Source organism: Nycticebus coucang, chromosome 5, assembly GCF_027406575.1.
Source record: "Nycticebus coucang isolate mNycCou1 chromosome 5, mNycCou1.pri, whole genome shotgun sequence".
NCBI lineage: Eukaryota > Metazoa > Chordata > Mammalia > Primates > Lorisidae > Nycticebus > Nycticebus coucang.
In genome coordinates this window covers 93,888,506-93,912,089 of record NC_069784.1, presented here as the reverse complement: position 1 = coordinate 93,912,089, position 23,584 = coordinate 93,888,506, and the positions used below count along the sequence as shown (strand labels likewise).

Sequence of the window (23,584 nt, the reverse complement as noted above, 5' to 3'; positions counted from 1 at the left end):
TCACACAAAAGAGAATTCTCATTTCCACTTTTGACTCTTCCTTTTTCTTATTTCCTCTGTTTGACTGGCACTGATTATAAATAACTTGTAGAAAAGCTAATACATTGTGTTTAATGAGTAGGATGAATAAGCAAATGATAGCCATAAAATTTCTGAACCCCTCTTTATAATACAGAAAAATATTTTCATTAAGTTTTAAGTTAGCTGAAATCCTAGAAACCATGTTCTCAATTGTTAAACATGGTTTACTTAACAAACAACTTATTTTTTCCTTTCCTTCATTTTTCTACAAATTGGCTATTTTTCAAACCTGACCAAAATTAGGAAATTTCTGCAAAGTTAGTAAAGCTATGCCCTTAAAGTTTTATTTGGGTGTTCTAAATAAAAAGTACAGATTCTGCAAAATGTTAATACAGACCTAGCTTATACTGTCATTATAAAGTTACAAAGTATCAACAGGAAAAAACAGTATCTAAATTTAATTCTTTTACTTTCCACCTTTAAAGAAATCAAAACAAGGATCTTAATTATATAAAGATCTCTTACCACTGCTATGGTACTTTAGCTTGGGATGTAAAGAATTGAAAACAAAAGTTATGTATTTATTATATACACATGAGCTACAAAAAGAAAGCAAAGATAATAGCCTTGTAATTTATGCTGACATGATAACCAGATTTCTTTCAATCTTCATAAGCTACTAAATGCTGTCTCTTAGGAAGATAAGGCAGCTGAGCCAAGGGCCTTGTGAAAATCTCAGCAGTTCATATATGCAATTCCATATACTTAGAATTACTAATTACATAAACTCCATATATGAAGTACAAGATTCAGTCAATAAACAAGGAAAAATATTCAACTTAATTACAAAAAAAAAACAAAAAACCCTAAGCCATATAATGAGCTACTATTACATGAGCATTTATTTGTTTCTTAAAGATAATTGTGTTGGTAAAAATATAATGAAATAAATACTTATACAAACTGAAGATAGGACTGTAAATTAATATAGTTTATTCTCTTTGATCCACTTTTTCATCTGTGTGAGTACTTTAAGGAAGTTTTAGATTATATAATTGTCTCAACATTGCTTATGATAGAAAAAATGAAATGCTAAATTGAATCATTATTTTGTATCCATACTCTGTAATGTTATGGTGCCATTTAGAAGGCTCATGTCGGAAAAAATATTTCTATAAGAATTTAAAAATGTGCATCTCAAACTTTATTTCTTGGCAGCAAAATTAATGATTTTCATATTTGCTTCTTTAAATTCTCCTATATTTACAAATTTTCTTCAATCAATGTTACTTTGATAACACAATGAACAAAAATGGATGTTATTTTAAAATATATTTTTAAAGGGAAAATAATACCTACTGTGTTTGGCAAAGAAAGGCATCTTAAAATAAAAAATACCTAATAAAATAAAGCTCAAAATCCCATAATAATATAAATAAGCACACTGAAAAGAATTCTTGCCTTTAGAAAGCAGCTTTCTAAATTTCTGTGTTGCTGTTAGCTGTTGATCAGCATTATTAGAAAAAATCATCTGAACCATATCTGTAGTAATGACTTCTTCCTAAAACACACAAAAGAAAACATAATTAACATGTAAATATTTTGTATGAATAATATTTGGTGTATATAATATCAATGAAATATTGATATTGAGGTACAATTTGAAAACCATTTTTGTAAAATATACCTCTGGAATGGGTACAGTGGAACTGATATCCGGATCCTGTATAGGACTTTCTAGCATAGACTCATCATTTCTGGGTAAAGAGACATTTCTGCGTTTGAACAACTGCAAAAAAGAGAAATCAGTTTATACATTAAGCCAATCCATAAAACATACAATTGCCATAAAATTCCATTTACAAAAGAAAGTAGTAATTTTATAATTTAAAATTGTGAATATTTTAGTACTTCCCAATCATTATTCCAGGCAGATCTAAACTATTTACGAAAAGTCAAACTTTCCAGGCTAGGTTAGCTTTTGCCCTGCACAGACTCCTTCGGATCATTTTCAATCCCATGTCTTTTACCAATGGCCAGCCCATCGGTAGAGCACACATTCATTTACATTTTACAGCATTTGAAAATGCATATATTCCCATACCAAATTATAAGAGGTCTAAAAATTTTTCTAAGAAAATCTTAATTAAAAAGCAAATGTTATGTAGGAGAGCGAACATGGTATATTAAGAGTTAGTATTAAACAAATCTATTTAGTAAAGGATAGAAAAGAATCCTCAAGAAAGACAGCCCTATGCTTATTATCTCAGGAATAGATAATAATGAAATGAAAAAGAGCAAGGAGATGAGGTAAGGTCACTAATGGAGATTATAGGTATAGCTGAATCTCTTTATCTGTCAGTTCTGTATCTCAAGATTCAACCAACCTCAGATCATAAAATATTTGAGGTATAAAAACAATAAAAAATAGTAAGCCAAGCATGGTAGCACAAGCCTTGTAGGCCCAATTACTTGGGAGGCTAGGATGGGAGGATCACTTGAGCCCAGGAGTTTGAGGCCAGCCTGAGAAACACTCCAAGACCTTCTTTATTTTAAATATATATATATATATATAAAAAATTTAAAAAACAAATAAAAACACAATATAGTATAACAACTCACCTACACAGCATTTATCCTGTATTAAGTATTATAAATAACATAGAGATAATTTAAAGTGTACAGGAGAATGTGTGCAGGTCATATGCAAATACTAGCCATTTTATAGAAGGGACTTGAATATTAGCAAATTTTGATAACCAAATAAACTAAATTTGGTAAGCCAGGGGTCCTGGGACCATTCACCCCATGGATACCAAAGGATGACTACATTATTTCCTAAATCAAAATTTAAGGAAAAACATCAGGTGATATTATTTTTAATAGCTAAATAAACACTGCTTTTTTTCAATCTGTACACACTTCTTCTAATTATGCAACAAGATTTGTTTTCAGTATCTATTATACTAGACTAAGGACTGTGCTGGATACTATAGGTAGGAAGACGACAAGTCATAATTAGATTTCTAAAGCAGACCCTTTTCTACTTGCTTTGTTTCTAGTCCTTTTCACACATCAGTTTTAATTTGTATATGTGAAGATCAAACCCTCCTATTTATAAATATTTCTAAATTCAGGGATATCTTGGAATAGAAAACATTGAGATGTACACTTAAATGATTTTCTATTCTTCATGTCACATATTCAATGTATAAACAGGGAAGGCTAAAAGATCTGGCTGACTATAGGAGAAACAGTATAAGTAGCACTGGAAAATGACTATTACTAACTTAGGGGCAATAGCTATGAAAACCGTAAAACAGCAAATAAATGTAATTCATGTTTTTTTGGAGGCAAATTTTACAATGACAAATAGAAGCAATCTAAACAGATTCAAGAATAAAAATTTCTTTGCTCTGAGGTAGAACTATGATTACATTAAAGATTTATTAATAAAACAGAAAAACCACTCTTCTCAGTGACTAAAAATAGCAAAGGATTCAGATTCATGATTCTGCAATTATTATACGTGGAATTTAATAAAGAATAGATTTAGCGATGTTCAATTTCCTAATTTTCCACTTAAAATTATCTAAAAATTAGCAATAATTATTAAACATCTAAGATCCCTATACACTTTTTTTTGTTGTTGTTAAACAAAATTAAATACTTAAAAACACCTACCTGTTCTTCCCGTTTTTGTTTTCGAAGCTGTATTCCTTCTTCTTCTCTGCGTCTACGCATCTCTTGAGGATTCAGGGCTTTATTCTTATAACTTTTCATTCTATAGTTATCCTTCCCTGGACTTGCCATGGCATCTTAAGAGAAGGAGAGAAGAAAACAGACTGATAAATCTCAAAACAATGCAAGACATTTACTATAGGACAACTAAATTCAGCTTCGCTGATTAAACAGACCAATAAAACGCATTCTGAAAATTATGTACAAAAACTGCTGGATACTATAGATAGGAAGATGACAAGTCATAATTACATTTCTAGAAACAACTCTCATATCAAGATGGGAGCAAAATGACCAAATATTTTAGAAATATTAAATGAATATTTCTGGTTAAACACAAAGTTATTACCCTATTTTACTGATTCTAAGGCACACCAACCTTCCCCACCCTCTAGACCCACCTACAATATGTTAACCTTTCTGAAGTATCTTATAATCACTGTCAATCAGGAAACAACCAGCAGAGAAGTATCTTATTTTTAAGATCTTTTAAAGTCTCTCATTTTTAAACATGGTACTAGGCTTCAATAAATATACCTCAAATATTCATTTGGGTCTGGCTTCTTTCATTTAAAGTACTGTCTTTAGAACTATGCCACAAGGATCATGGCTTCAATTATGACTGCAATACCAGTTTTCAGTACTCCGTTATAAGTTATCTTCAAATACTAAAATACATGTATACTTTATTTTTAGATAGTTCTATTACAAATATATTTTAAAACATTAACATTTATGCAAATATTTTAAGTATATATAAACTACTGTATATAAATATAAAATTTTATATTTGAAATACATGTATTACTTTTAATTTTTTTTTTTTTTTGAGACAAAGCCTCAAGCTGTTGCCCTAGGTAGAGTGCCGTGGCATCACAGCTCACAGCAACCTGAAACTCTTAGGCTCAAGTGATTCTCTTGCCTCAGCCTCCCAAGTAGCTCAGCCTACAGACACCTGCCACAACACCCGGCTATTTTTAAAAATGAGGTCCAGCTCAGGCTGGTCTTGAACCTGTGAGCTCAAGCAATCTGCTGCCTCAGCCTCCCAGAGTGCTAGGATTACAGGCGTGAGCCACCACGCCCAGCCTTTAGTTTTACTTTTAGAAAGTAAATTACAAACTTTTAAATAATATAACAGCATGGGTATTTTATATTATTTGATATGAATATGAATGCTAAAGCAGTGATATTAAAATGTGTAATTATGTATCAAGAAAAAACAATCAGTCTAAAGAAGAGTTTCTATTGGAATTTAACATGAGAGATAATCAGTATCTAGTATGTTAGTCTAATAAATTCGGAGGACATAACCATAACCAGAGACAATGCTGTGATCAATTAACTTATGAAGTAAACACAAAAGGTTGGTATCTATCTGCCATGTCTGATTTAGAAGAAATAAATTAATGAATTGCCAAATTTTATTGTAAACAGTAAAATACAATAAAACATACTCATTAAGTCCTGTGACAGCATAGAAGACATAGCAACTAACTGAGTACCTGGGCCTTAGAGAGCCCTACAAACTTCATAGTTATTTTATCTTAAAGGATAAGAAGGAATTTGCCAGGGAAGAGGATGGACAGAGAAATGGGAAGAAACAATCATTTCAAGCAGGTGAAAAACAGCAGAGCCTTCATAGTCGACCACCTCCTTACACCGACCACCTAAAGTTAACCTAATTTTCATAGTTTGGCCATGTACCACATGTATGTATCAGTACAACAGACCTAATTCCTTATGTTGACCACCTCTATATATTAACCAGTTTGTTACAGTCCCTTGGGTGGTCAACTTACAGAGATTCTACTGTATATGCAGAGTTTTTTAAGAAGTCTGACTTAACCAAAGAACAGAAAGAAATTCAGTGCACCTGAACAAGAGGGACAGGAAATAAAGCTATAAAGATAGGTAAGAACACATATGGTTCCTATAACCCATTTCAGAAATCTGGGCTTAATCCTGAGAAACAGAATTAAAGAAATGAAGGATAAACTTGTTTCAAATTGTCTACTGAGTAGTAAGAGAGATAATGAAGACTTAAACTAAATAAGTAGCTATGCTGGTAGACCGGATGGATTCCAGAAACATTTCTGAAGTTAATTCAATAAGAATTAGAGGTCAAATGAATGTAAAAGATACGTGATAGGAAGAAAGGGGAGGTAGGGTAACACCCTGACTTTTAGCTTAATTTAAGCTATTTCAGTAGTATGATGAATACTTAAGACAGGTAACACAGATGGAGGATGAGAGCAGTGATTGTACTGTTAGCTAGCTGACTTGTTTCTGAAAGAATGGTGAATTCAGTTTAGTTTTTTAATTTACATTCAGTAAAAATCACTCTTTTAGTAAACAGTTCTATAAATTTAACAAATGCAACCACCACAATCAAGACATACAACTGCTCCTTCATGTCCAGAAAACCCCTTTGTGCTTCTCCTACTGGCAGCCCCTACCTTTAACACATGGCAACCACTGATATGTTCTCCATCCCTACAGTTCTGGCTTTTGCTGAATTTCACATAAATGGAATCATAGAGTAGTCTTTTGAATTTGGCTTCTTTCATATAACACAGTATTTGAGAATCATCCACATCTATCAATAGCTTGTCTCTTATTGCTGAGTAGTATTCCACTGTATGGGAATACCCCTGTTCATCCAGTTGAAAAATATTTAGGTGGTCTTCAGTTTGGGGTGGTTATAAACAAATTTGCCGAAACATTTATGTACATATCTATATAGGTGTTTGCAAAAACATAAGTGTTCATTTCTCTGAGGTAAATATCTAGAAGTAGGACTGATAGATAATATGGTAAGAGGTCTGACAATTAAGTTCACGAACTTATCATAAAAAAACTGCTACATACCTCACTGCAGGATATCACTGTGGTCACCTTCAAAGTACTGCGCCTTGACAAGCTATCCACCAATGCCAGCACCTAGTCTATGCTCTAAAGCATTTTTGGAAATCTTTTTCTATAACAATCATCAGAGCTGTTGTTGTATCATCCTTGATATCCTGAATGTCATCAAACTGTCTCCCTTTCAATATTTCCTTTTATCTTCAGTTAAAGAAAACGTCATTGGGGGTCAGAAGGGGCGGAGGGTGTTCCAATACAATTATTTGTTTACTGGCTAAAAACTACCTCACAGAATGCCATGTAAACTGGTGCACTGTCATTATGCAAGAAGCACACCTTTCTCATGTCAAGATCTTCAGTGAATATTTTCCTAATTGTTTCTCTATTGATGTTTACTTGGTCTGCTATGCTTCTTACAGTCAGCCAATGACTGTGACACACAATTCAACAAATTTGTGCAATGTTTTCATAGTTCTGCTCGTTACTGGCCTCTCTGACCTCTCTTCATCAGTGATACTTTCTTTCGCCTCAGAAAAACATTTATCCATTTGTACACCACTGTTTTATTCAGGGCATGAGCCCCACAAACTTGGACTAACATGTCCTTGATTTCATTTATCCTCCTGCCAAGTTTAACAAGAAATTTACAAATGTTTGTTTCATTACTCTAATTCAAGCTCCAATATTCTCACAATAGCACATGGAAACATAACCACAATAACAACACCACTTTTGGTTGACAAAAGCAAGACACTGCCACACAGTTACGAGACACTAATATACCAGGTTATGAAACCTTATGGAGATGTTTGTGCTGTCAATGTAAGTGCATAGTGACAAGTTCATGAACTTTATTGTTATACCTCAGACTGGATATGTTCACTTTATTAGAAACTGTCACTGCTTTCCCAAGTGACTGCAACATCTTGCACTCACATGAGCAACAAATTAGAGTTCCAGCTGCTTTGTATCCTGTCTCTATTTAGTATGGTCAAGATTTTTGTTGTTGCTAATTGTAGGCATTTTAATAGATGTATAAGGACTTTAGTTTTAAACATGTTAAATTTATAGTATTTAGGATACACATGGGAGGCTCTGATTTATAGATGGCTAAAAATATGGATCAAAACTCAGAACAGGAGTACGACTACCTAATATCCTATAGAGCTACAAAACAAAGACAATCAAAAGAGAATCTTGAGGATATTCATATTTTAGTGGACAAAGGCAAGAGAAAAAATACATCTGAGAAGTTGAAGAATAAGAAAAAAGTAAGAGTCTTAGAAAAGAAAGGAGTTCAAAAGATACTAAGGAATTTATTTAAGTTGTAGTAGCACTAAACACTCAATGTACTTACTCATTGATTCATCCAGCAAACCTAAGTGCCTGCAATAAGCCAAATACCATACAAGGTCTTAGATTCAATAATTAGGTCACTGGTAAAGACAGTGAGATAAATTTCACTAGCAGAGAAGCTAAACATTAGAATGAAATGAGCTGAGGATTTCAGAATGATTTAATAGGTAGTCTTAGCCTATAAAGTTAACACCTGTACATTCTGGTAATTAAAATGCATTTATAATTGACCAAAATCCCTCTTTAAAATATTTAATAGATTTCAGCAATACCATGTGCACCTACAAATTGTTGTTAGAAACTGTTTGATATAACTTTATTAATAATCATGTTTATCATTATTCTCTAATTATACATAAAAATCCTATCTCATTACTAAGAGCTTAGGCTCTTGGGGAAAAAGAAAAGAGAGATCAGAGTTGATTACAGAGCAAACTGGGCCTCAACATTAATTGCTGAATTACGTTCAATAATAATAAAATATTTTAGTTAAATGAAATGTTCATGGAAATATACCTCTTATCACCTACGTATGTGGCATTTCCTAAGCAATTGGCCTCTACACTTTTTTGATCACACATCAAAATGTACATAAAATATATTTGGGTATATTATGTATGTAAAATATGTATATAAAATATATTTGTGCACTCATCCTCAGTATATACTGACTGGCCTGTGTTTAGTGCTACTAAAACTTAAATATTATATTTGTATTATTAATACTACCTTAATATACTACTCTATTATAAAAATTCAAAACAAAATTTTAAAAATAGTTTTAAAAGGTAAATAGAAGTTCTAATTATTTTCTTACTTCCCCTGCCCCACACACACACTAGACAATATATCTGACACCTTCAATCCAGGCATCTACATTAAAATAGTTCAATATAAATTTTTAACCAAATGAAATGTAGCCCAAACAACTCATATATCACTTGTTCCCTTTTCTTCTATAGTACTAACTTTCTGCTCTTTATTTAACACCTGCATCCTCACTTCAGTTCCTTTGAGAAAACATTATGGCCAGGGAAAATTATCTCTGAAGGTGCATTATCCCATAGGATTGTTTTCTTGACTGGAAAATAAATTTACGCCAAAGAATGGTGTCTCATAAATTATTTTAAATATAAGAAATGCTAGTCAAACACTGTAAAGATGCTGAACAATTCCTTTTTCCACTCACAAACCCAGATTTTAGAAAACTTGCGTTAAAACTGGGCAAATAACTAGAACTTGAGCTGTAGTTTTGTTTTTTTTCTTTACTACCTATTAACAATATTTCTTATAACAGTAAAGCCTTTATCTCTACGGGTGTGAGTGCCTCATTACCAAAATTACAAGACTGCATAAAGGAGAAAGTGAGGACTAGAGCCTCTATAACCAAATAAGCAGTACCTAGGTCTTAAGGATAGTTTATTCTTACCTATAAAAAAAAAAATCGTATAGAACATGTCATTATTCAGTGTTGTAACTGACAGACAAGTCATCAGTCTTTTTTGTCTTTTACTTTAATGTACCTAAAAACCTCAAGAGTAAATGCCAGTGACATATTCTTTTTAAGTATTACCACGCCATTTCATGGCTTTCAAATCCTTTCATCTCTTAACGCATCACTGATGAAACATTATTACGTGTTCATTTTGGAACAAAGCTGCTAGAATCGTCGAACTCCGGCTTGCCTGAGTCGGGGCTGAGCACTGGGAAGCACCTGCAGGCAGGTGGAGGCGGGCAGCCGGCGGAGGTGGAGGGTGCGGCCAGCAGGCCCCCGCGATGGAACCCGCCCCTTCTCTGGGTAGTGTGTAATCTCATAAGCTGTTGGACACCGACAGCCGCTGGGTACCAGGAATGTGTGGCAACGTTTGGCAAGACACTTTAGCAAAAAGAACTACAAAGAAACGGTGAGGCAGAACGGCGAGAGGATGACATCGGCTGCTTAACTCCTTAGAGGACAGCCTAGCAGTCTGAGCCAGACGCACTCTCCGCGCCTTCGGGTCTGCAAGGTCCGGCTGCAAAGGTCCGGCTGCCACGCCCCCACGGCCGCTGTCGCCCCAAGAGAAATATGAAAGCCACCAGGCAAAGCCAGGTCCTGAACGCTTCGCAAAGTAAGGGGTAAATAAAAATAGTTTCCCTTCCCCCAGACACTAGTAGCTGCCACAGGGTCCAAACCAGAGGTTCTCTCAACCTGGATTGTGTCGCTCCCACTTACCCATCAATGTGATACGCTCCAGTGCCCAGACTTTCCAGTCTCCAGCGGCGACGTCTGCTGTGGATAACAGAGGGACGGCCACTCTGTAGCGACCCCGTTCCCACTCAAGATGGCGGCCACCTGAGCCCCTTACCCTAGACCCCGAGGCTCGGCTCCCAGAAGCCCTTGCACGCAAGAGCGGCGGCGGCGGCGGAGGCGTGGCCGCGCAGACTGGCCGGAGGGCTTAATGTGGTGCTGTTTCCCAGCCCCACCCACCGAGGGAGGAGCCTGAGCCCGCGCCTGCGCCTGCGCTTGCGCCTGACTCCTTGATTTTAGTGGAACGTCTGTTAAGGTGGGGCTGTACCCTTCCGTATGCCAATGGGCGGTCTCTCATTCATTCACTGCTGAGAATTTGATACGTACCAGGCACCGTTTTAGATAAAGTATCGGGGATACAACAGTGAAAGTGACTGGTAAAAAATTCAGCCTCATGGAGTTTATAGAGAAGCTCTCGCTTTCTTCAAGCTCAATATCTTCTTTCCATATTCTCTGCTCATTTTCTTTCATGGTTTCTAATATGTTATTTATTTCCAGTTTTGAGTTCTATAATACCTGTGGATGTTTGACTAAAATATAGTCATCGATATATTAGATGAATAATTTCAGATAAAGTACTAAATTCTAATACATACAGCCCTGTAAATCTATCCCAGAGCTCAACAAAGAGTATCAAAAGTAGACTGTATCCAGATGCAATGTTAGGAACAGGCTATATAGAATAAATGACACATGAAGGAATTTGCGATGTATTGGGGGGGGAACATGATGACAGACTGTTATATTTCCTAAGTTCAATAGTTGAAAAATAAACAGGAGAAAAGGGATTATTTAACTGTGGGTATGTGTGACTGAGAAGGAAAGAAAAGCTTGACAAAGGAAATCTGTATATGGCTATTGCAGTATTGGCAGAGTAGTTTTTTGCCTTAATCCGACCTGGCCACCTTGTTCCTTTCTTATTTTCTGTCTCCTTCTCCCTCCTGAGACACCGCTTATACAAACGGACGATGGTCAGACTGTATATACAAATAGAATGCTAACCTACGACCTCCAGCAAACAGTCCAGGAATCAAACCTACTAGATACAGTAACCAGCCCAAGAAGTCAGACTACTGTATGTCCTAACAAGTCCAGGAAGCCAAACAATAACCTGGTACCAATCTACCTCAAGTGACCAGGACTTGATTAATAACAGACAGCTCCCCCACATTTTGTCTCCACTTCCAACTTAATACTAACTAGAAAAAGCCAAATATGCACACACACCATTGAATAATTCCTTAGGATGCCCTGCTTCTTTTAAATGATGAGTCCACCTACAGCTTCTCCATACCAACAGCCTCCAATGAGGGCATATCTTAAGGCTTCCCTTTCTTCTTTTATAAAGCTTCCCCACTCCTGCATTTTTTGTCTTGCAAGTGATGGTGGCTGACTCCCTTGCTATTGTAAGCTCAGGATAAATTTCCCTTTGATTGATTGCTTGCATTTGGACCATCTGCACTTGTTTCCATGTCCCTGTAGACAATTCCTGCAATCTGAACAACTCTCCCCTATGGACAGATACAGCAGAAGAGATGATAATGATGTCTCTTGGACTACTGCTCAGCAGTATCTGAATCTCTGCTTTTCCTATCTAGGGAAGAACTGAATGAAGAAGATTGGTATTGAAATGTTGACTTCATTTATTGTATAAAATGCCAGTCACAACAACTTCTGTCTCAGCTCTGATCTCTAGCATCTTTCCCAACTCTTGCCTGTCAAAATTAAATCTACTTCTCAATGGTTCCTCTATCCCAAAAGCAGCTGCTTCAAAAGTAGGGAGCTTATGTCCCTGTTTATTGGCTTCCCTCTTTCAGAGGCCATGATGGAAAAGGAACAGATTCTATCCCATTGACTCAAATATCTTTTCTTACTTAGGCAGATGCTATAGTCTGAATGTTTGTGCCCATCAAATCAATGTGTTGAACCCCCAAAGTGTTACAGTATTAAGAGGTTGGGGACTTTAGGGAAGTTACTAGGTCATGAGGGTGGAGCTCTAATAAATGGCATTAGTGTCCTTGTAAAGGAAACTGCTTTGCCTCTTCCACCTTGCCAGGCTAAAGACACTGGCTGTGAGGAAACTGGCTATCACCAGACACCAAATCTGCCTGAGCCTTGATCTTAGTCTTCTAGCTTCCAAAAGTATGAGCCATACAGATGTTCTTTGACTTAAATTGTGGAATTATGTCTCAATACATCTATTATTAAGTTGAAAATATTTTAAGTCAAAAATGCATTTACTATAACCTAAGCTACTGAACATCATAAGTTAGCATAGACTACCTTAAATGTGCCCTGAACACTATTCGCCTACAGTTGTGGGGAAAAGCCTATTTTTTTTACTTTTACATATACATGTGTTTATTAGGTTTCCATTTTTTGCCTTCCCAAAATTAAAGAGGCTTAAAATTTAATAACGATAACAAGGTTTAAGATAAGGACTAGAAACAAAAACCTATGTCTGTCTCAGAATAGATCATCTTTCTCTTTGTCTCATTATAATCCCTTTGGCATTTTTTTCTGGTGTATTTATGCAAAATGCTTACTATGCTTCGTATATAATATATCAAATGTATAGTACACCTTTCTTGACATATGGATAGAAGTTCATGTAATAAAAGACTTGTCTCTCAAAGAAAAAAAAAGGAAAAGCCTGTTTTACAATGAAGTTATCATAAAGAATTTTGAATTTTGATCATAGACATTACCTATTGTTATATTCTACATAACAGTGGTTCTCAACCTTCCTAATGTCACAGCCCTTTAATACAGTTCCTGTGGGTTGCAACCCATGGGTTGAGAACCACTGCTGTATAAGATGAGAATTTACCAACCTTATAAGCCATGTATCCTTGCTACTGCCATAGGAGTCATCTGACAAAACAAGATTTCCCCCTAGCATTTATTGCAAAGCATCTCTCTTTTATACATAAAATTTTTAAATCATATACTTATGAAGTCTGACAATTAAGTATGCAAATTTGCCACCCTGCACTTATGTTGGCGCACTGTACAAGCAACTCAGTAATGTTTCATAACCTTGGTATCTCAGTGACTCACAGTTGTGTTTGTGTCAGTGTGTGGCAGTGTTTTGATGAATGACATTCATTACTGTCGTATTTGTGTGCCCTTGAGAGAATGTTGGAGCTTGAATTAGCCCAAAAAAACAAACATTTGTGAATTTCTTGTTAAAGTTGGCAAAAGTGGAAGTGAAATCAGATACATGTTAGTCCAAGTTTATGGGAATAATGTCACGAAGAAAATCACAGTGTAATTGGCATGGTTCTTAGTAAAAGAGTACTTTATATGGAGATGTTAGTAGACAGTAGTTATCAAGGTTTATACAATGGGCAAATTTTCAAGTTGTAATCATTGCATCAATTCCTTAAATTTACTTGCATCTTGAAATTTTAGAACACAGAATCACTGATTTAGAGCTGGCTTTTGTTCTCATGTCAAATACCCCATTTTAAACATTATTTCAGAAGGCATTCCTTCTGCGTATCTCATGGTGTCGACTAATTGATGAATTATAGCTGAAGGCTTTTCCACATTCATTACATTCATAGGTTTTTTTTTCTCCAGTGTGATGTCTCTGATGTTTTTTAAAGGATGAATCATGCCTGTAGGCTTTTCCACAGCTTTTCCATTTATGCCTTCACTCCTGTCTGAACTGTTTTATGGTTGCTCAGGTGTATCCTCTGCCTAAAGGCTTTCCCACATTTCCTTAGATTTGTAGGGTCTTTCCCCAGTATGGATTCTCTGGTGATGTGTTAGATATGCCCTATGACTATAAGTTTTACAACATGCAGTGCATGCATAGGGCTTCTCCCCAGTATGAATTCTTATATGTTCACTAAGGTGTCTAATCTGTCAAAAGGTTTTCCCACATTCATTGCAAGTAAAAGGTTTCTCTCCAGAATGAGTCCTCAAATGTTGAACCAAGTGAATGTTCTGGCTGAAAGCTTTCTGACACTTACCACATACGTAGGGTTTCTCCCCAGTGGGAGTTCTATGATGCTGATTAAGCGATGAGTGATGTCTGAAGGCTTTGCCGCACTCCTCACATTCGAAGGGTTTCTCACCAGTATGGATTCTCTGGTGTGTACTAAGAGATGCACTTTGACTAAAGGCCCTTCCGCATTCTTTCTGTCTGAAAGGTTTCTCACCAGTATGAATTCTCACGTGTTCAGTAAGGTGAATGGGTTGTTTGAAGATTTTTTTCACATATATTACATTCATAGGTTTTAGGTCTTATGTAACTTGTTGGATGATTAGTCAAATCTAATTTGTATTTGTTCCTCTTTCTATGATGCCTCTGTTTGGTTATAACATTTGAACTCATAATGATATTTTCTCCAAATTTGTTAGTTTTTTTGGCCTCTCTCCTTATGGATCAAGATGGTTTGTCTCACGTCTCTCACACATGATTCCTGGTGCATTTCTAATGTATCATCATATTTGGAGACTTTTCTCAATGTGGAATAAATAATATCATCTTTCATGACCCTTTCCATCAAAATGCCACAATATAACTGTTCCTGTAAAATGGAATTCTTTGCAGTTGACTCATTGGTTTCTGTTTTACTCTTCCAAGTCTGAACTGGGATCTGCTGGGTCTTCTTTCTCTGTCACCCATGGTTCTTCTCCTTTCTCCAAATAAGAAATCACACTAGGTTTAGAAAGTTGATATCCTACTGACACCAAGTTCCTGTAGTTCTCCAGCATCACCTCTCAGTATAGATCCTGGTGAGCAGAGGCCGGTTGCCCCCACTCATCCTGGCTGAAGCCAATAGACATATCGTTGAAGGTCAACAGTTCTTGGGATTCTGCTGCTGGGGACACAGAGGTCATTTCATCCTCTAAACTTTCTCCCTGGGTCACATCAGCATCCTGAGACAGCAGAATTTCTCTGTCAAACATTTTGGTCACATGTTCCCACCGGGGCACCCCCTCCTTCACCTTTTTTGGGTGGTGCAACTTCACCCAAGTGCTGGCCTTGGTGGGCAGGGTGATTAGGAGCTGCTGTGGCATGAGGATGACCTCTTGACTAAGCTTGTCCACTTCTGGTGAGGAAACTTCCAGAACTCTGATGAGAGGCTTCACGGTTGTGTGGTCCTCTTCAGATCACAGTGACCTGTTCCCAAGACATGGGCTCCTCAGGGAAAGAGCTGTGTATGTTCTTGAGATTGGAGCTTGTGTCCCTGCACTACCAGGATCTGGGAGCTCCTGGAAGCTGGTTTAACTTTAACAACTCTGCAAAACAGACTCCCCTCCTAAATTAAGCACTGCTTTCTTTGGGAGATAGCCAGCAAAGTAGGTTTGAGTACTGCCTCATCATTCTTTTCAGGGGAGCAAAAAAGAGAAGAGGGATGTACAAGCCCTTGTCATACACCAGAACTCCAGAACCTGCATAAATATATTTAAAACAGATCGGCCGTGGACTCAGGTAGAACCACAGATGCGGGAGTGAGCGCGCTTTGTTTTCAGCTGCAGAAATGGACAGAGGGGTAACAGATTTTGCTCTGTCCCAGCCTTTTAGAGACAGGCCACATTTCACTCAACGCATTCTCCGAAATTCATCCAGCATTTAGGTAGTCTTCTTTCGGAAGCCCAGAAGACCCTCAGTCTCATGGACTGGACGAGGGTCTTTTCCAAATTCCCATCAAGGGCCCGCCTCGTGTGGGTGGGCTTTCCCAGCAGCAACCGAGGAGCTGCGCTTTGGGGGGCCAGAATGAGAGGGGTGCCCTGAACTGATTTCTCACAGATGGAGGAGAGGAGGCACCTCGCTGTGGGTTGCTCTAATGCCAGGGACTGGCGACAGGGGTCAAGCCCATCCGGCCTCCGGCCTCTTAGGCCACGGCCAGACGTCTCGCGCTCCCTCTGCCCTCAGACGTTCCCTCCGGGGTCACCCGAACTGGCAGGCACCCTTGCCCCAGCACGGGCTGTCCCCGGATCGAGCCCACCCCACCGGGTCGCGCTGCGGGCTGGCTGCCTGGAACTCTGTTTTTAATGCCTTATATAAGACTGACTGTGGAGTTACTGGACCACCAGTTCTATTACACTGGTCACAAAAAGGAGAGCCTTTGCCATTTTCACGTCACCCATTGTGTTGTAAAAGTATGATGGATTCAGTACTGTGCTTTATTGGACTCAGGAAGAAAGAAGTAGTAGTTAGATTGGTCCATCATAGGAGTAAAGTAATTAGAAAAGACTTCAAAAGTTACACATTTGGTGGCAAATTGTACACAACTGTGTACAATTGGGAAAAATTGGGTCTGGGTATTCCAATTATGAAGCCAGAATGAAATTAAAAAGTTTGGGAAACACAGAATGAACAGGATTTCTATGCAGCAATTAATGACTTTAGAAATGAATTTAAGATTGTGCATTGAGTTTTCCGGGGATTTTCAGATGAAGAGAAAAGCTATACATAAGAAATGACTGACATGCAAAGAGGTGACTATTCACCAGTTGGAGATGCACTCCCCTTATAGTTGAAAAGAATATAGTAAAAGAACTTCCATTTGAACCTTCCAAGCAGCTTTATGTTGGCAAGCAAGTGTGGTTCTAGGGAAGCATTCAAATGGATGCCTGAGCCAGAAAAAAATATGTATTTGTATGAAAAGGCAAACACTCCTGTCACTGCTTTCTCTAAGTAGTCCAAACAGCACTAGCAAAAGATGTTGGTTAAAAGAGATACTGATCAGCTTTCAAGAGAAACAGATATGTCACCTTTTTCTCCCTGTGAGTGCCTGTCAGCTGAACATTTCCTTACATTTCCTTAGGATTACAATCACCTATCTCCAACACATCAAAATGTAGCAGTAACTATGGAGAAACACCAATGTTTTGTACTACATCTTCAAAAATATTCACTCCAGTTCCTCCAAAGCAGTCAGCCCTGTAGCAAGTTGCAAAAGAGCTCTATCAGACTTGAAAGTAATTATGTAAATATACAGGCAACAATTATTCAGTAATTTCAGATACCACTGGGAGAGGAAGGACAAATGGTGGGCCTCTCCTTGCAACAGAAGAGATTAAGACAATTTTTGGCGGCATCCAGATATCTTTGATGTACACACTAAAATAAAGGATGACCTTGAAGACTACAGCTAATTGGCATGAAAATAAAAGCACTGGTGACATTTTTCTTAAATATTCAAAAGGTTTGGTAAAAACCTACCCTTCCTTTGTAAACTTCTTTGAAATGAGCAAGGAAACAATTATTAAATATGAAAAACAGAAACCAAGGGCGGCGCCTGTGGCTCAGTGAGTAGGGCGCCAGCCCCATATGCCGAGGGTGGCGGGTTCAAACCCAGCCCCGGCCAAACTGCAACAAAAAAATAGCCGGGCGTTGTGGCGGGCGCCTGTAGTCCCAGCTGCTCGGGAGACTGAGGCAAGAAAATCGTGTAAGCCCAAGAGTTAGAGGTTGCTGTGAGCCGGGTGACGCCACGGCACTCTACCCGAGGGCGGTACAGTGAGACTCTGTCTCTACAAAAAAAAAAAAAAAAAAAGAAAAACAGAAACCAAGATTTCATGCTTTTTTCAAGATAAACCAAGCCAAACCAGAATGTGGATGGCAAAACCTTGTCGAACAATTTGTCTAACACAGAGGTTACTCTGTGTTGCATTACTTTTAAATGATCTTAAGATGCATACAGCTGGTGAAAATACTGACGAAAACACTTCACAAAAAGCTATTGGATCACTAAAAGAAGTAATGACACATATTTCATGCAGATAAGAGAAAAACAGAAACTCAAAAAAAAATTTTGATGTTGTTTATGAAGATGGTTGCTGGGATAATCTTCCATCTTCTCACCAAAACTTAGAGTTGAAACAGTGTCTCTAGGTGACCACTCCTGTGATAGAGAACAAATAACTCTCTTCCTCTTCAATGACTGCCTAGAGATAGCAAGAAAACATATTGGCACTTTTAAGAGTCCTCACAGCCATACCTGACTCCCAGCCTCTCTTAAGCATATTCATCTAATGCCTCTTTATCAGATTAAGAAGTTGCTGGACAAAAGAGAGATAGAAAATTGCCATTATTCTTTTGGCTTGCTTGTGAGGCCACCAACACCAACAGAACAGGCAAATGTACTGCTCAGTTTCCAGATGACAGCATATGAAATTCCAAAAGAAAACTGGCTAAAGATGCTATGTTGACATGTAGCCAACACAATTTGTAAAGCTCATGCTGAGATAATTTACACTGCAGATCCAGAATCCTTTGAAGTAAATACAAAAGATATGGACAGTATATTGAGCAGAGCATCTAGAGCAATAAATAAGACTTAAAAAAAGGGGGCAGGGGGTTTACAAGAGCATTTCCTTTTTCCTTTCTCTAAAACTCCAAAAAGAGCTCTACAAAGGGCTCTTATGACATCCCACAGCTCCAGGGAGGGAAGAAGCCTTACCAGCAGTGACAAACATGCAGTGAGTCACCTGTCTCACACATCATCATTACCAGGTATCCCATCTACTCACCATGTCACCTTTCTTTCCTTCTTTGAGGGAGAAGTCATACTTTAAGTAGATTTACCATTCATTTAATACAAATCTTTAAAAAATCTTCAATTAGAGAAATGTATAAACACAACATACTCAAATAAGAAATTCACTTTAGTGATACTTGTAACACTAAACTATGCTATTTGATTTTCTTCTTGAAAAAGCAAGGTTTACCTCTTAAATTTTTCAACTTAATTCATGTAAACAATTATATTAATTTTGATGTAATTTGTCTCTTTGCTCAAATCCCTTATTTGAAGACCAATAATTTATTGATGTTCCCAATAGTTTTGCAACTCTAAAAAGCAAGTAAATTTTATTTACTGGATGCCAAATACTGCTGAGAGTGTATTTGTATAGTGTCCAGGAATGAATTTATGGAAATAGATATTGTTGCATCTCAATTTCTGCAGAGTTTAAATGATATTGCAGTATTTACTGGATTTATAAAACTTGCATTAGATTCCTGATTAAATAGTGGGATCTTGTTCCATATGTGCTGTTTGAAATATTTAAGTGCTCCTTTTATAGTTTATTTTTTTCTCAAGTGTTTTCAAGATCTAGTGTGTGGATTTTAAAAGATTTACCCTTATCAATAAGAATAGCGTTTAAAGAAGTTTGTTTCAAAATATTTCTGCAAATTAATTTAAAGACAGAAAGATTAAAAAACATTGTATATTTTGCAAAAACTAGACACTGGTATATATTTTCAGCTGCTTCAGTGATAGTACTGTGTATTTTTTGTGATTTTAGTCATTAGCAAATCTTGATTTATATAGTATATGGAATTTTATGTCACACTCTAAGACGGTGGGAAAATTGTGGTAAAGAACGTTTACTCCTTGTATGAAACAATTCTAAAGTTGCCATTAGTTTTACTAATCTGCTGTAAAGGCCTTAGATATATGTAGGGTCAACTTTTTATTGTGGTTTTGTAATTAAATGTAAAATTGAAAATTTAATTGCCACTGTAAAATATATTTAACAACTTGATGTTATCTTTCACAATAGCCTTTTTATATAGTCAATAATTCAAAATAATCAAGTTCCTATGATTAAATTCATTTTTCCTTACTTGTTTAAGGTATACTACCAACATTTAATTGTCAATTATCTGCTTTAACAGTTTAATTGAGTATGGGGTTTTTGGTCACTTTTTTTTATTTTCCACTTCTGAGAATAATGAATGAGCCTTTGGTATTTATTCTAAGCAGTTGTATTATTGAGAATTTTGTAAATAAAGTTAACACCTAAATATATTTTATGTTCATATCTCAAATAATTTCATCAAATAAATTTTCATAGCTTAAGTTTGGAAACAATTTTTTCATAGGCAAACATGAAAGCCTGCATTAACTTACACTCCTTTGTGTATTTGCCTGCTTATTTGTCTTGCTTATTTCTTCCTCCATTAATATTTTTAGCATTTTGTATGGTGGATTCTAAACTGGAATTTTTAACATGAAATCTACTTTGTAGAATGGAGATAGTGAGTCCTATGACATTCTGCATAAAATTTTGTTTTTATGTGAAAAAAAAGAAGATGGCAGTATAAAAGTGAGTTTTTCTGAGGACAGAGATAGTGTCACTAACGAAGAGAGGTCAGGACAGCCAGTAATGAGCAGAACTGATGAAAACATTGCAAAAATTCTTTGAATTGTGTGTCAAAATCATTGGCTGACTGTGAGAACTTCAACAGACCAAGTAAATATCAACAGAAGACAGTTAGAAAAACCTTAACTGAAAATCTTGCCAACAACTTATGGCTCTTGCATCACAACAATGCACCAGCTTACATGGCATTCTATGAAGCAGTTTTTAGCCAGTAAACAAATAACTGTATTGGAACACCCTTCCTACTCACCTGATGTGACCCTCACTGATATTTTTCTTTACCTGAAGATAAAGGAAATGTCTACAGGGAGACATTTTGATAACATGTAAGGATGATACAATGACAGCTCTGATGATCATTGTAGAAAAAGATTCCCAAAATTGCGTTGAGGGGTGGACTAGGCAATAGCATCAGTGCATAGCTTCCCAAGAGGAGTATTTTGAAGGTGACCACAGTGATATTTAGTAATGAGGTATGTAACATTTTTTGTAGAATGAGTTCATAAACTTAATTGTCAGACCTTTTCATGATGCTATTTCTTCATTTTTTAAAATCATAGACGTTATCTATTGTTTTCATTTTATATGAGTATTTACCACACTAGTCTCACAACACACACATACACACAACCCCACTTACACACACTTCATCATCTCACAACTTTCAGTATCCTTCTATTAAAATTATTATAGTTAAATCAATTTTTACTATTTATGTAAATAATGTTCATAAATAGTGGTCAAAACATTTCATGGCATACTATAATTATATTTTCTTCCTTGTGTAGTGTTTTTACCTGAAGATAAAGGAAATGTCTAATGTTATAAAGTTAATAATTGCCTACTTTCTATCATTACCATTTGTTTGGTTTTACACATACTAATCACCAATTCATCCTCAAACATACTACTAGACGTGTGGATTAGTCTCCTATTGCTGCTTTGGCAAATTATTGCAAACTTTTTAGCTTAAAACAACACAAATTCATTATCTTACAATTTTAGAAGTCAGCAGTCCAAAGTGGGTGTCACTGAGCTAAAATCAAGATATCACCAAGGCCACGTTCCTTCTGGGGGATCTAGGGGGAAAGTCCATTTCCTGGTTGTTTCCAGTCCCTCAAAGCTACCACATTCCTTGGCTTTGGACCCCTTTCAACAATTGCATCACCCTGATTTCTCCTTCTGTTATCACATCTTCCCTGACACTGAATCTCCCACTTCCCTCATATAAGGACCCTTGTGACTACATTGCATTGTCCTAGATATTCTCCTCATCAAGATCCTTAATCATATCTGCAATTCCCTTTTGCCATGTAAGGCAACACATTAACATGTACTGTAAGTTGGGACATGAACATGTTTGAGAGTCACTACTCTGCTTCTACAAGGTATATTTCTCTCAGTGAGGCCATAAAGATAAAGTGATCTGTCATTCACTTCTTTCTTCCCTCTCTCCCTCTCTTCATTCTAGTCCTTTCTTCATTTCTTTCTGTTTTCCTTTATTTTGGAGTAGCTTCTTGTTGAATTTCATATCTTCCACTCTTTGCTTTCTCCATCATTTTTGTAGGAGCATATAATGGATGAGATGTAATATTTTGGGAAAATTATCTTCAATGACATTTCTTTGATAATTAATTTTCCACAGTTTTGCTGTTATTCTTTTTTGTGTCTCTTTATAGTTGGATATGGAACATAATTTATCATTTGATTTTTTCCCCTCCTTTTCATCCCTTGTTCTTTTTGTTCCGTTTTCTGAGAAATTCCTCAGGTTTTATTTTTCAGTCCTCTAATGACATACACATTTTAAGATCTATGACTTTTTTTTTTAATCCCAAGAGCTATTTCCTATTTTTTGATTCAGAGAGTAAATACATTTTCTTATCTTTCTTGGATATTAATTATAGTTTCCATTGAATTTTTTCTCCCTTTAGTGTTTCTTCAGAGCTTAATTTGGGGGGAGTGGTTAATTGTACCTGCAATAGGATGTACCTAAATGCCTACTAGTCATTGAGCTTCCATGTATAAATTAATGTAAAAATAAGACACTAAAGAAACCTTACTGCAACCTGTGTAAGCCTCCTGGAGGCTTGTTTATTCACCAACTGGTGGTCTCTCTACCAAGTGATAAAATGGGACTTAGCTGTTTCATTGCAGAACTTCCCAAAAGTTGACATCTATAGTCATTTTCCTTGGTGAAATCAACTTCTCTATGGAGGAATTTTCTAATTGACTGTCTTGGAGTCACAAATCAGACATTAGAATGTGATGGGGATACTTTCGGTCTGGACAGGAAAAATGAGCCTCATAGCAACTTAGTTGTATTAGTCAGGGTTCTCCAGAGAGACATAACCAATGGGATCTATGAAAGGCAATTTATCTGGGAGTTGACAAATGATCACAGAGGTGGAGCAGTCTCATGATAGGCCATCTTCAAATTAGAGTGCCAGAGAAACTAGTAATGTGGCTCAGTCCAGAAGCCTCAGAACCAGGGAAGCTGAGGATGCAGCCTCCAGTCAGGGGCTGAAAGTCTGAGAGGCTCCAAGAGGCCTCTGGTGCAAGTCTCCACATTTAAAAGCTGAAGAACCTGAAGTCTGATGTTCAAGGGAAGGAAGCGAAAAGGTGTCTTATTCTGGAATGGAGAAAGAATGGAGGGAGAATCACTCTTTTTCATTTGTTTGTCTCAAGCAGGACCCCCGGCCAATTGATGGGGAGGGGTCCTCACTCCCACTGAGGGCAGACGTTCTATCAGTTCACTGACTCACATATCAATCTCCTCTGGCAACATCCTCACAGACACACCCCAAAACACAGCTGCACCAGCCATCTAGGCATCCCTCAATCAAGTCTAGTTAACACGTAAAATTAACTATTACAATGTTGATGGAGGAAATCTGGAGGTGGGGTTCTAAGTGCTTTCAGAAAAATGTTCCGTTTTTTTAGACTCAGATTTCAACATCTTTTCAGAACTATGCTTTTTCATTTCTGAACACCTCTAGGTTTGGGGGAGGTATGAATTGATTTGCTTTTGTTGACTTATGTTCTTAATTAAGTTAATTATTACTCATTTATTCATTTTTTAGCTTTCAAAGGTTTGTAAAAATCTCATCATATATTTATTATTATTTATCTCCTACTATCATTTTATTAGATTTTGGGAGGCAGGATAATATAAATGTACATGTTCAA

The 23,584-nt window shown here is 36.7% G+C and overlaps 1 protein-coding gene and 2 pseudogenes across 2 annotated transcripts in view; 1 reads left to right on the top strand and 2 right to left on the bottom strand.

Moving 5' to 3' along the window:
* The window catches only part of KPNA5 (karyopherin subunit alpha 5), a 53,836-nt gene extending 43,479 nt beyond the window's left edge, over positions 1 to 10,357 (bottom strand). Inside the window, exons 1-4 of one of the 2 annotated variants that reach the window (XM_053592259.1) lie at positions 10,193 to 10,357; positions 3,706 to 3,839; positions 1,709 to 1,810; positions 1,483 to 1,582 (exon numbers count right to left, since the gene is read on the bottom strand). In XM_053592259.1, the coding sequence (XP_053448234.1) occupies positions 1,483 to 1,582; positions 1,709 to 1,810; positions 3,706 to 3,839; positions 10,193 to 10,196 (340 nt within the window). In that variant the 5' untranslated portion in view covers positions 10,197 to 10,357. The remainder of the gene's footprint in view (positions 1 to 1,482; positions 1,583 to 1,708; positions 1,811 to 3,705; positions 3,840 to 10,192) is intronic. The other variant, XM_053592260.1, reaches the window with a different exon arrangement.
* Positions 10,358 to 13,748: 3,391 nt separating this feature from the next.
* LOC128585680 (zinc finger protein 69 homolog) lies at positions 13,749 to 15,301 on the bottom strand (annotated as a pseudogene).
* A 770-nt stretch (positions 15,302 to 16,071) lies between these two features.
* Positions 16,072 to 18,885, top strand: LOC128585549 (protein ECT2-like; annotated as a pseudogene).
* Positions 18,886 to 23,584: the final 4,699 nt, after the last annotated feature.